Raw genomic sequence first — 16,297 nt, forward strand, 5'->3', positions numbered from 1 at the left:
ATTTAAATGATGAGGTCTGAGATAATGGGACATTTATAATACAGTAGGAATAGTCGAAGTTAGTGCGTTTGTAGATGAAGAACATCACATTGTGTTTTGATGAATTTAGAGTCATTAGCCAGGTGTCACACCAATTAATAATTTGTTTAAGGTCATTTTGGAGGATCAGGTGGTCATCGGAGCAGTTAATAGAACGATAGATAATGCAGTCGTCAGCGAAAATGCGCATGCATGATGATAAGTTATTGGGTATGTCATTAATTTGCATCAGACAGAGTAAGGGATTAAGAAGTAAGGGACCAAGACAGAGTAAGGGACCAAGTAAAATACCAATGGGCTACGCGCAATGTAGCCCATTGCAACCGGCTACGTGTCAGATCGCTTTTCATAAACGGCGCTCTCACGGCAGTGCCGTAAGCAGCAGCCGTAAGCGGCAACTGCCGGAGAAGAACGCAACCCCTCTCTCACCCGTGCCTCGCGCGCAATAGGAGAGGGCGCGCTTCCGCCCCGCTTCCCTTGTTCGCGGAGGCTAGATTGAGCCCCGTTCGCCGACTCATCCTCGCACACCCGTGTGCTTAGATTTAGGTGCACGTTAAAGAACCCCACGACGTCAAAATTTCCAGAGTCCTCCACTACGGCGTGCCTCATAATCAGAAAGTGGTTTTGGCACGTAAAACCCCAAATATTATTATTATCCTCGCACTCTTTCACTCGCACATACAGCGTACGCGCGCGGAGAAGACTGTATCACCCTTGGACTTTATTTTGAACATGACGGCGACGCCGACGGCAGAAATGCGCCTGGAGTGTCCATACAGTTGCTATAGCGATACAATGATCTCTGGCGTCCAATGGCAAGACTTAGAGACGAAGTTGAGACTTTTCTCGGGCAGCCCTATATGTTTTCTGAAACCATAAACTGCAATTGACGCGTTGCCGTCCAAAAACTGTCCCACATGGGAGGTCTTATTGCTGACTTTTATAAAGCACCTAAACATGGAATCACCGCAATCTTCCTAAGGGTACTTTCTGAATGGCCTGTACCAAAGCACGTGCCACCTCCTTTTTCCACATACATCTCAGATTGTTCTGATCACCAAATAAGACGACCCTGACAAGCGTCAATTGGTTAGGTCTTATAACCGGTTATGTATTACCAACGTCGATTTAAAAAAAAATGCATGAAAGTATCAGCAAGATGGACACAAAGTGTAATAACACTGATCGCAGGGTCTCACCAAAGCTGCGGTATTGAAGGCCGAAGTGTCCAAATAAAAGTTCGTGTTCCGCGTAGCGTCTTAGAGTGCCGTGATGCGTTGGAAACCCACGTGGCTATTATGAGTTAGACTTGCAAAATGCTGTGACCTTGTATCCCACAGCGTCGTATTTAGTTTACTACACTATTTCAACGTGGGAACCAAAGTTACGCAGGGAGTAAAAATGATCTGCACACTTACTGCACAAATGGAGTAATTGTCAATGGACATAGACGCAATGCGCGGGTACACTCCGCTGTAAGACAAGGATGCGTCATTTTGTCAATGTTATTTGCTGTCTAGCTGGAGCCACTTTGTTAAGCCTTTGAATATATGCTTCATATTAGAGTCTGCACATGTCAAGATCCTAGCGTATGTGGACGATGTCGTGGTTTATCGCACCAATATGGAGAGTATCCGCCTAGTTACTGATGTTGCCGAGAAAGAAGTGCAAATAAACAGGTTTCCGCATAAATTGGGAGAGGAGTTCGGGTTTGTTGCATGGCACCTGGGTTACAAAGCTTCAGCACTTTTCCCTTGTGGCTTGGTCATCTCTGCCTAAGTAGTACCTCGGCTTTCCTTCAGACAAGTTTAACGACATTGATGACCACTGGAGAGATCTGACGTTACGCGTTAAGGAACATACGCGTGCAAGGGAGACACCGCTCATATTTCGCGCGCCCTGCGGTCTGCGCTGTGTTTGTTGTGAGGTGGCAATCGTTATACCTCTCTTCAATATATGGTATGCTATGGACGTATTGTGCTCATCGTGCGTGCGTTAGTGTTCAAAGAATTCATAGATTGTTCGACGTTTCTATTCGGGCTTCAACGTCGGCAAAACCTGATCGGACAAATCTGTTTCTTCCGGTTAAAAAAGGTGGCCGTGTACTGTCCCTTTCATTGACAGGCTGATTCACGCAACTTGTTCTAAGGGTTACAAAAAGGGGGGGGGGGGTTAGCCGCAGCTGATTGAAACAAAAGGCATATGGCTTTCCCTCATGGGGCGCTTAGAGCGTTTTTTATGTTCTACTTAATTATTTAATTAACTCATATGAATTATGAAAAATTTTTAGTATTCACCTTAGGGCCAGGTGCGTTTCGTTGCGTTCTAGAGGGGGTTCAGAAACGACCGATCCGATTTGTTGTGGCAACGTACATGCAGCATGGCGATTCTTTGCGGCGTTTAAAGAAAGCCCATGAAATACTAAATAAAACCACGCGACTGCGCTCGTGCGCTATCGTATTTCATCGCGCTCGACCGTGCGTTGAGAATATCGCTTACCAGGGACGACAGTGGCTCCATTCCGTCTGCCAACGCCAAAGATGCTGACGCGCTGTGAAACCAATGCCTATAGTCGCGGCCGCTGGATTCGCATGCATGATCCGCGTGCACGGGTTCTTTCGCACGAACCGCGATAGACAGCGCTGCAGAACGATAGCGCATGAGCGCATAATCCCGTGGTTTTGTTTCGTATTTCGCAGGCTTTCATTAAACTCCGAAAAAATCGCGACGCAGCGTGTATGTTGCCATTAAAAATTATACAACGCAACGAACCGCACTTGGCCCTAAAGTGAATATGAATAATTTTGCATGATTCATCTTAGTTAATTAACTAATTAAGCGGAATAAAAATATACTCTAAGGATCGCCACACGACAACAAACCACATGTCGTTGATTTCATTCAGCTGCGGCAAGCAACTTTTTTAATATCCTTGGTACAAGTTACGTGAAACAACCTGCATAAGGCAAATAGTGTCGCGTTTCTTTTTTTCTTTGCGATGCCAAAGATGGCTTTTAAATACGGCAATACTAATACACTTGCACATCCTACTTCCTGGTCTGTTAGTCTCCTTGTGTGTAGATGTGGGTGATGCTATTAATGGACATATGCATGAGGTGCTGCTTGGTTGTCGCATGTTGCAAGTCAGGTTTTCTTAGAATATTCGTCCAATCAGTCAAAAAAAGAACGACTTCGCCAAGATTTTTTGGTATTATGAACACTACACCTCCGTACCGTCTACTACATTCTGTCGGCCAATGGAAAAAATATACTCAGAAGGATGAAAAAATTGCGCGTCTTTCGGGCTGCGAAGAGGTTCTTTTTTTTTATCTACAAACAAACATATTACCCGTTAAAACGTGGATCCAGCAATAACCAATTTTTATTCGCTGGATGAATGACTATCTTATATTTAAAAAGTGCAAACCATTATACATGTTTTTTGTACATTGTACAGTTTCTTATTTGGACGTGTTCGAGCAAACCATTAAAAATAATTGCCACTGAATTCAACGCGCACGGTATACAGTCCTTCCCGGTTCTTAACACAGGCGGAATTCCTAACAATTTAGTATGGCTCCTGGGCATAGACAGTTCGTCGAAAACCTACATGAAAATTCATCCCGCACGTATCAATGGTGGTTTTTACGTGGCACTTTCAACTGGCACTTCAGCTTAGAGAGGTGTTCAGGGTGCAACCCAATCTGTCCGATAGGATTTCCCTTTTTGATAAATTGGCAGTGTACTGAAAGTTTTAAAGCATATCGCCCACGGAGAGAGTGATGCATGGTAATGTACTGTATTTGTTTGTTCAGGAAATAATGCAATTTAAAAAATCCCGCCCGTGGCCTCAGGGATACAGCGTCGGAAATCTGTGATAGAGATGATTTTGTCAAATACAGCAGTCGGACAATTTTATGCATGCTTTTATGCTTTTATATGTATATGCTTATATATCTATATATATATATATATATATATATATATATATATATATATCCGGAAAATTTGCCAGGAGGGATCATATAGTTGATGTCGCCGTAACTATAGCACCTGCGAATATTGTTCCAGACCAACTAGGCATACTTGATTTATTCGCTTTAAAGACATACCGTGAAAACTTGTTCTTCAAATATGTTTCCTTTAAATACTATACGTTTCATGCTGTCCTCGTATTGGTTCGGTTAGCTATAGTTGATCAAACGTCCAGAATCTTACCTGCCGTCCGCTGAAGAGGCAAATGAAAGATGAAGCAGCACTGGCATAAACAGGTAACGTGACATGAAGAACAACGCGTTGAGAAAGTCAGGTTTCGGATTCTTTTCCGGCCAAACGATGCCTCCTTTCGCCAAGATGCGTTTGACATTGGGAATGTTGCTTTCGTTGAATACCCTCATACATGCCTTCATGTAGAGACTCGCCTTGTCTGAGACATCTAGATTTTCTTGTGGCACCTGCGATTGATGCGGTAAGCGGGATGCATCACAATTTCGTAAAGCCAGTCAAAGTCATTATACAGGAAGTAACCGACGAAAACTGTCGCGTTACCTAAATGGCCGCAATATAAAAATTAAGCATGTATGCCATTGGAGCAGATTATCACTACAGTTCTAACTGCAGACATATTGACTTCACCAGGAGGGAAGATAACCGGTGGTCATTAAGGGTTACAGACTGGATTCCAAGGGACGGGAAGCGTAGCAGGGGGAGGCAGAAGGTTAGGTGGGCGGATGAGATTAAGAAGTTTTCAGGGGCGACATGGCCACAACTAGTGCATGACCGGGGTAGTTGGAGAAGTATGGGAGAGGCCTTTGCCCTGCAGTGGGCGTAACCAGGCTGATGATGATGATGATGACTTCACCAGAACGACTGCATAATAACAATGTGTTTACTTAAGGCGTGCGCCCACTTAATCAAGGTAAAGTCAAAAATTCATTAAGAATCCTAATTATAGGATCTGTTCTCTCTTATTTAAACGCGGTCTTATATATGACAATGTGGTGCTTCTGTTGGGGCACTGTAACGTAAAGCTATTCCAAACTTTTCTATTCAAATTCTGCAATCAGCCCTCCGCGATTGGTCAAAAACTTTTTTGACACTACACCTGTCTGTCACGCGACATCGCTGAAACCGCGATGGCTCCAGATGTGATATGACGCGTACACGCTGATTATCCATCATTGGACCGAAAAAAAAAATAAGAATTGTTATTTGTGATTCGACGCGTTTTCGTTATTAGCACTCGTCTATTGGTCAAAAGCTTTCGGGGTGCACCCACTTCACCTGCCGGTCACGCGACGTCACAAAACAGCGAAAACTCACCGCGTCAAAGTGACGTGCACGCAATAAAGGTGCATTAGTATGCCGAACAAAAATGAATTCTTTTGTGAATGGCCGCAGGCTGCCCCGTTCCGTAAGGAATAACAGATGGCTGCTGCCGATCGCTCAGGCACTGGTTAATTCGCACATGCCGGAGAGCATGAGTTCATTTGCGTACAATAAAACTTTTTTGCGTGGCCGTGTAACGTTTTCGAGCACTTTCGGCACGTTTGCAACCTCGCTCGGCCAACTCTTCTTTGCATAGGTCTGTTCTTAGCGGCACTGTTAACCTTCCGTTGCATGCCGCCGCGATTTTCGAACAGCCACCGCAAGCTAAGTAAGAAAAAGCGGACCAATCGCAGACGCCGACACCATCCTCTTCATCTGGTTATCGATATTTAGTGCCCTGCCTCGGCGCTTATTCCACTCCACTGGAGCATGCTGCTCGCCTCTCGTCAACCAATTATAGGTACGACAAGCCGCTCACTATAGGCAATGTTATTCGTTTCTAAAGCAAACAAAAGCGACCGCCTATAAACGAGGAGAACGTTTCGTTGGTCTGTTCAGACAACTCTGCGTGTCACCACCCAATGCTTGCGTCGGTGGTTACGCAAATTTGATGTCGGGAGATGGAAATCAAAACACATTGGAATAGTTTTACGTTAAAGGGTCTTTGGTTACTAACTCTTTGAGCAGGCACTTGCAGCCTAAGGTTCAGGATAGTCACATGAACTCATTCCGTTGTCTCCCTTAGCGGTGAACCGTACTGTACAACCGGAGCAGCCGTTATACGTATAAATAATTGTTAACTAATTGTGGAGACTAATAAGGCCTATGTATTCGAAACGATTACGCTACCATCCATGGTGACGGGCCGAGTGAACAGGCCTTGCACTGCAAGGCTGCCGGTGCCGGTTCGCTCCTGTTTTCTCTGAAGCCGACGTGCCTTTCCAGAACGAAAATCAGCAGGCGCGCGAGCTAATAGAGGCACATCACATAAGAGGGGCATGCGTGCGTCAGCCGGACGTTAGTATCACTTTTAGAATGTGAAGTAACCTTGTTTGAAAAGGGCTAGGCGCGCGCGTAGTTTGTGAGGAATGAACTATGGTGTGCCATGATTTCTACCTGCTGTCGAATATAGGCCTGCTTATACATTTCGGACATCGGTATATTCGTAGGTTGCTTTCCTTTCGGTCCCCATTTCGCGTGATAGCTGGGTTTACCTAATCTAGTTGGAGTTCAGCGCTCGTCATGTGTGATTCTTACTTTGCCATTGTCGCTCGCGCTGCCCGTTACCATGAATTAACTACCATCGCGCCCTATTGTCCGTTCACTTAAGCTTCCAACAGCAGTAAAATTTTGCACGTTATCAATTTATCTTTTGGTACAATTTTTCTGACCTACTGCTAGGCGTTCTTTTTCTTGAATCATTTGGTAGAAGTTTTACTGCAATGTCCACATAGTCAGGTCACCTGAACATTGACCATCTGTGTCACGACGAGCGCGATGAAGGCCTTCCACGCCTGCTGCATGACCGTCAAAGTGTTACGGTGCCTGCTCTCCCAGAGGCCGCAAACGTGTTGGTAGAAATCCTCGCACGGATCCGCGCTTTCGTTTACTGCGTCGATGAGGAGCGAGGCATACTTCTCGCAAAAGGGTGTTCTGCATTCTGACGAGGATGTCAGGGCAAGCGCAGTTTCCCTCCCTGGCCCTCGCCGCCGAAACAACAGTGAGACGACAGCTGCACCAGCTATCGCGATGATGGCGGCCGTAATGACGACAGCTTTCCAACTGAGACGGAGTCCTGCTTGGTCACCGTGTCGTGGCGACCTTAATTCCTGCGAAAAAGTTAAGGCAATCCTTGGTATACCCTCCTGCTATTCATGAGGTGAATACTTGCATTGCAAAGCAGTTTACCCTATTAAAAGTAAGTAAGGGTGTTTAATGGGCCATAAGTCCCCCCGTACACTCGTATACTTTTTAGGTCTCACAATGCGAGTTATAGACCGATTGCACCTCTTCAGGTGTAAGGGTGTGAGATATAGAATTTTTTAGGCCCTTACTTCTTTTCCAGGGTGTCACTTATTCGTCGGTGTAAAAGAACGTAGGTTGGAACTACATCGATTGTTTTCCTTATATAAATACTCTCATGCTCTTCCTCCTCTTTCATGATCCGCGCTACATAATTCGCATCACCACTGTTCACAAACGCCTGACAACTCTGTACCGATCATCTTGTAATTATATAATATGAATTTTGTATCACTTTCAGCACTACTATATATACACTACCACACAATGTACCATAAATTTAAAACATCGCTTTGTCATTTGTTAAAATAGACTGTTGCAGGTGCTGGGCATATACGCGTGCTTGAAAGAACAGACCTTTCGTAAGTCTATAGGTCCTAGTCTGACCTGGAATAACGTCTTTCTCTCTCTCTCTCTCTCTCTCTCTCTGTCAGAAGATGACCAATGTGAGTTTCAGCAGCGACTGCTACTAAAACTTTATGATAGGAGTAACGGGAAAGGAAACGCAATATTTATTTTGATGTCGCATCTCAAGCTGAAGGACGGCAATGTTGCTGTTTATTCACACTATACACTCTTCAATTTTCACACCCTCATAGGTGTAATAGGGGTGTTTCGGTTTCCTCACCTTGTAAACACCCTTAAAACGCCCTATTTTGAAAGAAGGGTGTTCCCCAGGAGTACACCCTTCGAATACCCCAGCCCTTCGAATTTACACCCAAATTTTAAGGGTGTAAATTAACGAGGCTACAGTATGATGAACAACGTTAAAAGGTTAAAAGTTTACATTATATTGGTGTGCCAACTGGTGCGATGCGAGGCGGTGGCGAGCGCTGCACAGTGTTACAAACACGTTTTTTGAAGAAGTGGCGCTCAAAGTTCGAGTTGGCTTCCGCGTGCGGGTAAGGGCAACGCACTGTAGTCAGGGGGAGCGCCCTCCATAACAGAGCGCAATATTGTCACGGTGCGGCATTATTCGATTCGGCGAAGCACCAATCAACGGGCGCCAGAAGATCGTGGAAATAGGGACCGGTGAGCAAGACGGTTATTGCCGGCCACTCGGGCAAGCGGCCGAAAGAAGTCGAAAGCAGGTTTGGAGATCACTGGCTTTTTAACGCGACAGCGTTAAGGAGCTCGTGTCGTCTAAAAGCCTGTGTTGTCGTCGTAGGTGTCGGCGGCGTTCGCCGTGAGCAAAAAATGGCGGAATTCAATTCATAAATAAAAACAACTTGCAAGATGGGCTGGGTGGGAATCGAACCAGGGTCTCCGGAGTGTGAGACAGAGACGCTACCACACAGGCATGAGTCTTTCTTTATTTATTACCTATTTTGTACAACTATATCAAACAACAAAGGACACTTGAGAAAACAAGATAAACTAGCAAGTTTTTAGTGCCAAGTGTTAGCCTTACAGGGCTGACTATTTTAGGATTGTATGAGCGCGGTCAAGGTTTCCACCCTTGACAGCCACGCAGATACACAATCTTGTGATTTCTGAATTTCTACCAATCTCGAAATGCATTCTCGAAAAAGCATTCGTGCAGGCAGAGCACCTGGATCGCAGTGATACCCCGCCATACGGATGCGCCATAGACAGTGGAAGCCAACTACCATAATAAGGTCAAACGGCAGTCCATCAGTTTCTATAGGTAAATATGTAATACCCTGTGGATCTAAAGGAAAGTCTTTTTGTGATAGTCCTCTTAAGTACATCCCAAAAGAAGACACCCGCCCAGCAATATAGAAATACATGATTCATATTTTATGGTTTCTTACAGATCAAGCAATGCGAGGTTTTGACAGTCAACGTACCCGTGTGAAGTTAAAGAAAGAAAGACTTGGTCCCTGGCGTTACTAGCATTCTTTTCACGCGCTTAAGCACTTCTTGCCCCTGGCCTCCACGGTATTTGGCCCTGTACATTGGCACAGGGAGAACTATATCACATACATCTTTGTACAGAGTTTTACGTTTCACGGAAAAAAGGAACTCATTTGAAAATCTAAAGGACAAGAACCGTACACTTAAAATATATTTAAGAAATCCACTAACAGGACCGCTCATATTCTCTGTACAGACTACATAGCCAGGTAACGCGCTCCTTAGCCTCACTGGGCACACCGTCTGCAAGAAAGGATCGCTTAAGTCGCGGAAAAATAAAAACCGGTTTATGACCTGTCGTATAAAAGGTTGCGTCATTCCCAAACCTCCGTCTTTAACTCGCCTGAACAAATTCTTTCGACTGCATCGTTCCAAATTCGAAGCCCACACAAGTACTGCGAAGACTGGGTGCAACTTCTGTATACTTACCCTCGAACAATGCAATACCTGCATTACATACCAGAGTTTTGCGACAAAAAATAGATTGCAAACTGTATCTTTTGCAAATATTGACAGGTGTCCACCTTTCTACTTGTTCGCCTTCATCTGTGTTTCTCTTGTTTGATCTTGCCAATACTCATCGTTATTTTCCTAATACTCCAGCGGGACGTCTAGGTATTTAACGGGTGTCATCCGCCACTTGACGTTGGCGAAAGTGACCGGGGTGGAAGGCCATTCTCCCTGCCAGAAGCCAAGGCTCTTTCCCCAGTTTGCCATGGTTCCAGTTACCGTGCCGAAATCCTTCACTACAGCGATAGCTGCAGCTACACTCTCTTTATCTGTACAACAAACAGCGACGTCATGCGCATACTCCAGAATTTTAATTTCCGATGCATTTAATCTGAAGCCGTGAATACTGCTGTTTTCAATTATCGCTGGGCACATTGTTTCTATATATATATATACAGAACAGAAGGGACTGAGGGGGCAGCCTTGGCGTACAGAACGCTTTAGGTTAATGGGGGCCCCTACTGACTTGTTTACAATTAAACGCGTAGTGCAGTTTCGGTACGCCAAAGCTACCCCATCGCTAATGATAGATCCGACATTAATATGGTCTAGGATGGCAAGGAAAATGCCACGAGGTACACAATCAAACGCTTTCTGAAGATCGAGCTGTAGAATTGCTACCCCTGCTTGCATAATGTCGCAGCACTCCATCACGCACCACATCTTATGTATATTAGTCACAATCGAACGCCCCATAATTCCACAGGTTTGGTGAGCACCAACCAATTCCTTATTTACTTTCTGTAGCCGCCTTGCTAGCACTTTGATCAAGATTTTATAATCACAATTGGTTAGTGATATGGCCGAAACCAATTTTAACTTCTCTGTCTCTTCTGTCTTTGGTATTAATACAGTATGTGCTTCCCCAAATGACCGGGGCAGGACATTTAGTTCGTAAGTCTCATTAAACAGAACTGTAAGCAGATGAGACAATTCTTTTTTAAACGTCTTGTAAGACGAAGCGCTCAGACCGCCAGGCCCTGGCGACTTGCCAAGATTCCGGTTGTCCATAGCCTTCTCTACTTCCGTTTGTGATATGGGTGATTGCAACTCTGTTCTGGTGTCATCTTGCAGCCGTGGTGTTCTCTCAAGAAATTCTTTAAACCTCTCTGCATTCACCGGTCTAGAAGGAAAAAGCGCTTCGTAATGTCGAGCAAACGCACGTCCTATGCTGTTATTGTCTGTCATTTCTATCCCGTTATCTTGAATAACATATATATGGTTCCGCCGGGCGCGACTTTTTTCGAGTCCAAATGCGCGTTTTGTTGGACATTCATCTATTGCCATCGCGTCTACCGTTGCTCTTGCTTGCGCTCTGCGATAACGGCTCTCATCATAAAGCTCCGGTTCTTTTTGATACTGCGCAGATCTTCGGCATACACACCTGGCGTTTCGCATTCAAGCGCGGTTAGCTTTTCAAGAATCATCTTGAGCCCTTCCTCTTTCTTTTTGGCTTCAAACAATAAAATACTGGATCATTCTATCGCTTTAATGTTTATCTGTTGCTTAAAAATTTCCAACTGCTCTCCTATTTTGTCCCCACTATCTTCACGGATATTCTTAATTGCATGCATCACTGCTTCATTGAAAGATTTATCCCTTAATAAATTGTAATTCGATTTCCATTGCTCCCATGAAAAAATCTTGCTCTCTTTCCTTGATTCTATTTGACATTTTACAAGGCAATGATCAGTAAAAGAAATTGACAAAACACCATAACTGCGACACCTTGGGACCCTATCCACTGACAGGTACAGCCGGTCCAAGCGGGCATGTCTGTTGCCCTGAAACTTAGTGTACATCACAGTTCGGGAGCCGTCCAGGCACTCTGCAATATCTTCTAGCTCTTGCTCTGGCATAATTTGTGACAACATATGACTGCTTTTCTCTTTAACCATTGTTCTACTTGACCTATCACTTGAGTTCAAAACGCAATTAAAATCCCCAGCCAAAATAAGCTGCTTATCATTGCACAAATACTGTCTTAGGTTAGAAAAGAAATTTACGCGCTCCTGCGCCACACTTGAAGCATAAACACACAAAACACGCCATGCAATATCACTATATGTGAAATCACACAGCGCAAGTCTACCGGAAGAGCACGAAGAAACATTTTGCACTGACAATCCTGGATGCCTTCGAACAAGGAGGACGCACCCTCCGGGCCTGCCGATAGCGTGGCACACAACGGCGTGGTACCGTGCAGTGAACCTCCACCTCATGTTCGCCGTCTCCTCTTCTCCTTCCACTTTCGCCTCCTGCACATCCAAAACGCCTAGATCTTCTTCCATTAATAAACAATACAGTTGACTGTTTTTTTCCTAGAGGCCAGACCTCAAACATTTAAAGTGGCGAGTATAAGTGAAGTTAGAGAAGCCGTCGTTGATTTCTGGAAAAGGCAGTCCCGGAGCATGGCGCTTACATTGCGCGTCTAGTTCAATGCTAGACGCCTCCGGGACCGCCCGATGAGACGGTCTCACCACTTTGCGAAAGTAGCTTTTCGTCAACTTTCCTATCCGCCGTGCCCCCCATGCTTTGCCCTGAGGTTCGTGCGCCTACCCGTTGGTGTCTTTGCAGGCGGCCCCTCGATGCTCACCGCGCCGACCTTGTCTCCTTGGCTTGTGGCGTCCTCCATGGGTCTTTTAACTGGCGCGCTGACGCCAGTACTGCCCGCGGCGCCGCTGGCGTTCGGTGACACGCCGACAGCGTCCAAGTCAGCACTTGAAACTACGAGGGAGGCTTTTCACCGCCTCCCCTTTAGACACTTCGTGTGTGGGAGTTTCTCGGCTACTTGATAATTTACATCTTTTGTAGAGCCGTCTTTTCCCTCAGCCGTTTTTGCCGCACAGTTCAGGGGACTGTGTACTGCCTCTGACCTATGTTCACTTGCTGGAGTTGAGGCATCGCAATGTGGCCCAGTTGTGATCACATCCCCGCTACCTTTCGCTACGTCCTCCGCCTCGGTCACGTCCATAATGTGCGCCATTGAATCCTCATCACCGGCTGTTCCGGTCACTGCGGCGTAGGAACGAACACAGTCGGCGTCGACGTGACCGAAACGCCGGTAGGGTGAGCAACGTGGCACCTTGCACTCGTGATGCACATTTCCCGAACTATGGCAGCGCAAGCACTGCATACGCCGACCTGGTGCAACCAACAGCGCTAGTTCACCGGTGACGCGAATATGGTGCGGCAGGCCGTCAACCTTGAGACCACTCTCTCAGCCACTCTTGAGCATCAGGAGCACAGTCCGGGTTGTTGAACCTTTCTCGCTCCCTCCCTCCACACGCCAGCGTTCCCGAGTAACCTCGGTCACTTTGCCAAACGCGCCAACGCCGTACGCACGTCGTCGTCCGCCAGGCCGTGTAGCAACCAATGAAGCCGAAGCCTCACCTGCTGCTCCTGCGGGCCCATGACGAGATAGCGTCGCCCCTTGACCTGAAGTTCTTTCAATCCAGCCAACCGCTTCGTCACCTCTGGGCTGTTCAATGTCACGGCACACACATGGTTGACCTGGTAGGCGATGACACATCAAACACTCCAGTCCTATACACCGACGTGGTCCGCTACCCACAGAAACGTGCCCTATGTCTAGTCGTACTAGATAGTGCAGACATTTTGAGAGCTTCGGCCACGCTCAACACTTTGGACAATGGTACGGCGGAAGAGGCTGCTATTGCCCTAGCCATCGTACACGCTTCAACCATGCCGGCGCCGGATGGACCTATCACAGTGGTCACTGATTCTCAGACCGCCTGCAGGACTTTGGCACAAGGGAGGGTGACACCCTACACACACCGCATCCTTACGTCATTACACTCCACAGCGGTACACAGGGTGCGTATCGTCTGGACGCCTGGACACACCTCTCTCCATGGTAATGAACGCGCTAATGCGGTAGCCCGAGAGCTCGCTAACCGGGTGCCATGGGAAGGGCTGTCCAACCCAGACGACGCACCGACAGAACCACTGAACTACACTGAAACTCTACAATACTACAGAGATACCAGGAGACACTTCCCTCCACCACATAATCCCCTTAATCGAGAAGATGCCGTCGCGTGGCGACAGCTTCAAACTAATTCATTTCCCTGCTTCTTTTATCTTCACATCTTCCACCCCACACAATAGCCCTCATACAGTCCCTATTGTGGAGCAAAGCCCACAGCATATCATTGTACCTGGGAGTGTCCACACCCTCCGGGCTACTCCCCTATTCCTTCACCTTCACCTTCCTCCTGGGAGACTGCGCTGACCAGCTCAGACCCGCAAAAGCAGCGACGGCTGATCCGGCGGGCACGCGGAGTGGCGCGAGCCAGTGGGGCCCTGAACTAAGGGCTCCACCCTGCGAGGAAGTCGCCAAATCTGATGACAAGTAAATGTTTTCTCTCTCTCTCTCTCTCTCTCTCTCTCTCTCTGGTAGGCACCCAGAGCTACAACGTCAGGGAGCAGCCGTTCTTTATTCAAGGCGTCCCGGAAATCATCGACCCAGAAGGGCCGCGCTCGAACATCTACGTGCGAGAACAATGTGTTCGAAACGACGCGTCCTGTTGGCAAATGCGGCAAAATAATGTCAATATCCCTGTCGACTTCGGCTACCATCCTGTTACCGCGTCCCGGGTGGGCCGCCGAGACCGCTCGTGAACAGCCCGACATTCCGCGTCCACTCACCTCGGTAGCTGAAGAGGAAGTGCACTCAGCCAATGGTTCAGGGACAGAAGCGCCTCTAGTGAATGCGGTGTTGCCTTAGAAACGTGCCGTGGAAAGTTATACTGCGGTGTATATCGGTAATTATGAGCTTGTAAATTACAGAAGTCGCAGTTAAAGGAGTAACGAAGTACGTTTCCGCTACATTTATTCTGCGCTTGGCGCACATGCAGAGCCATCTTGCGGCAAACACAGAAGACCCCCTCTCACGGCCGGTCTCTAGGGGAGCGCGCGCTTTCCTTCTTACGGCCTTCACATTCGCCGCGGAAGCAATGCGAGTTTTTCTCCAAGAGTTACGCCTTTCGCCGCCGCCAGGGGCGCGACGACCCTACTGCTAGGGACCGCTCTCTGCCCACCTGCTTCTGCGGCGGCTGGCGGTGATCGCCTGGTTTCGTGCTGTTTTTCCGCTGCTTCTTGTTCAACGATTCACCGAAACGAAAGAAAACAAAAAGCAAATGATTTATCTACATGTCATACAATAAGTTCACACGTGAACGGAGTTTTCATAGAAAAATTCGAGCCATAGAAACATCAAAGGTCCAATCACTCTCGTTCCTGAAAGGTATGACAGGGAAATGACAGATGTTGCGGTCTGAAATGCCGAAGGTCGTATTTCGGTGAATTTCTTGCATGTCTCATAGTCCATGCCGAAGTGAAGTGCTGGTAGAGAATTTAGTTAATGCGAAGGTCAACGCAATGGTTTATGGTTCATGGGGGTTTAACGTCCCAAAGCGACTCGGGCTATGAGGGACGCCAATGTGAAGGGCTCTGGTAATTTCGACCACCTGGCGTTCTTCAACGTGCACAGACACTGCACAGTACACGGACCTCTAGAATTTCGCCTTCATAGAAATGGCTCAGTAGCTTATCACTCCAACCACTGAGCCATGGCGGCGGATTCATATAAGTTTCAATGCCGCCATATTCATTGCTTTCTTTTTCTCGCCACATTGTCAGGAATAGGGGGTACCGTCTCGTGACTCGGCTACCTGACTACGCCATTGTCGCCGCTGCTTCCGCGAACGGCATTCCTCGCAGCTGCGTGTCGAATTATGTCTCGAATTCCGACTCATCCGCCTTTACGTTGGTTTTCTAAGAATCCTCCCAAGGTCCGAATTCGCCGATCTTAACAATGTGCAGAAAAGCCTGCCAACTTGACTTCCCTCTTATGTGCGAAGCGCAAACGTCACTGTTGGTCTGTGCTTGCTTTTTTTTCCCGAGCCTCGCATATTTCTCTCTTGGACGGGGAGTGCTCTCATCGCACTGTGTGCCGGCAGGCAGCGTGGCCTTTAGTGTTGTGAGCGCTGGTGCACGTTTCTACCCGTTTATTTCACGGATTAAGTTATTTGCTGTGCGACGGTGTTTATTGCCCGCCGTTGATCATCCAACGCGGCGATGGTGTACTGCTGCGTAACGCTTTGCAAGTCGCAGTTGGGTAAGACTCAGGGCGTTTCTTTTCATCAATTCCCGAGTGATTCAGAACTGTTTGCAAAGTGGCTCAAAAACATCTCCAGAGAAAATTTTGTCTTCAACGACAAGTCGGCATCGAGTGTGGTTTGCAGCCGGCATTTCCTCGCGAGTGACTACGTTTCAGGGTGCCGCATCAGAAAACATCAGCAGCGCGCGCACCCCTCGAGACCGGCCGTGCCCCTCCTCGCAATGTGCGGCGCTGCACCGACAGGTGGCGCGCCACTCACCCGCTTCACCTCTTCGTCTCGCTTGAGCGCATTCGGGCCACGCCGGGGCGCTGCGAGGATGCCCCAATACCCTTGCGTTCATTAAGTTTTCTCGTTCTCTCCCCTTCCAACTTCCA

The 16,297-nt window shown here is 47.2% G+C and overlaps 1 protein-coding gene across 1 annotated transcript in view; it reads right to left on the reverse strand.

Moving 5' to 3' along the window:
* The window catches only part of LOC142579792 (uncharacterized), a 90,908-nt gene that overhangs the window by 13,776 nt on the left and 60,835 nt on the right, over window positions 1–16,297 (reverse strand). The window contains exons 4-5 of the mRNA XM_075690364.1: window positions 6,831–7,196; window positions 4,258–4,493 (exon numbers count right to left, since the gene is read on the reverse strand). Of these exons, the coding sequence (XP_075546479.1) occupies window positions 4,258–4,493; window positions 6,831–7,196 (602 nt within the window). The remainder of the gene's footprint in view (window positions 1–4,257; window positions 4,494–6,830; window positions 7,197–16,297) is intronic.

Source organism: Dermacentor variabilis, chromosome 4 (genome assembly GCF_050947875.1).
Source record: "Dermacentor variabilis isolate Ectoservices chromosome 4, ASM5094787v1, whole genome shotgun sequence".
In the NCBI taxonomy this organism is placed as follows: domain Eukaryota; kingdom Metazoa; phylum Arthropoda; class Arachnida; order Ixodida; family Ixodidae; genus Dermacentor; species Dermacentor variabilis.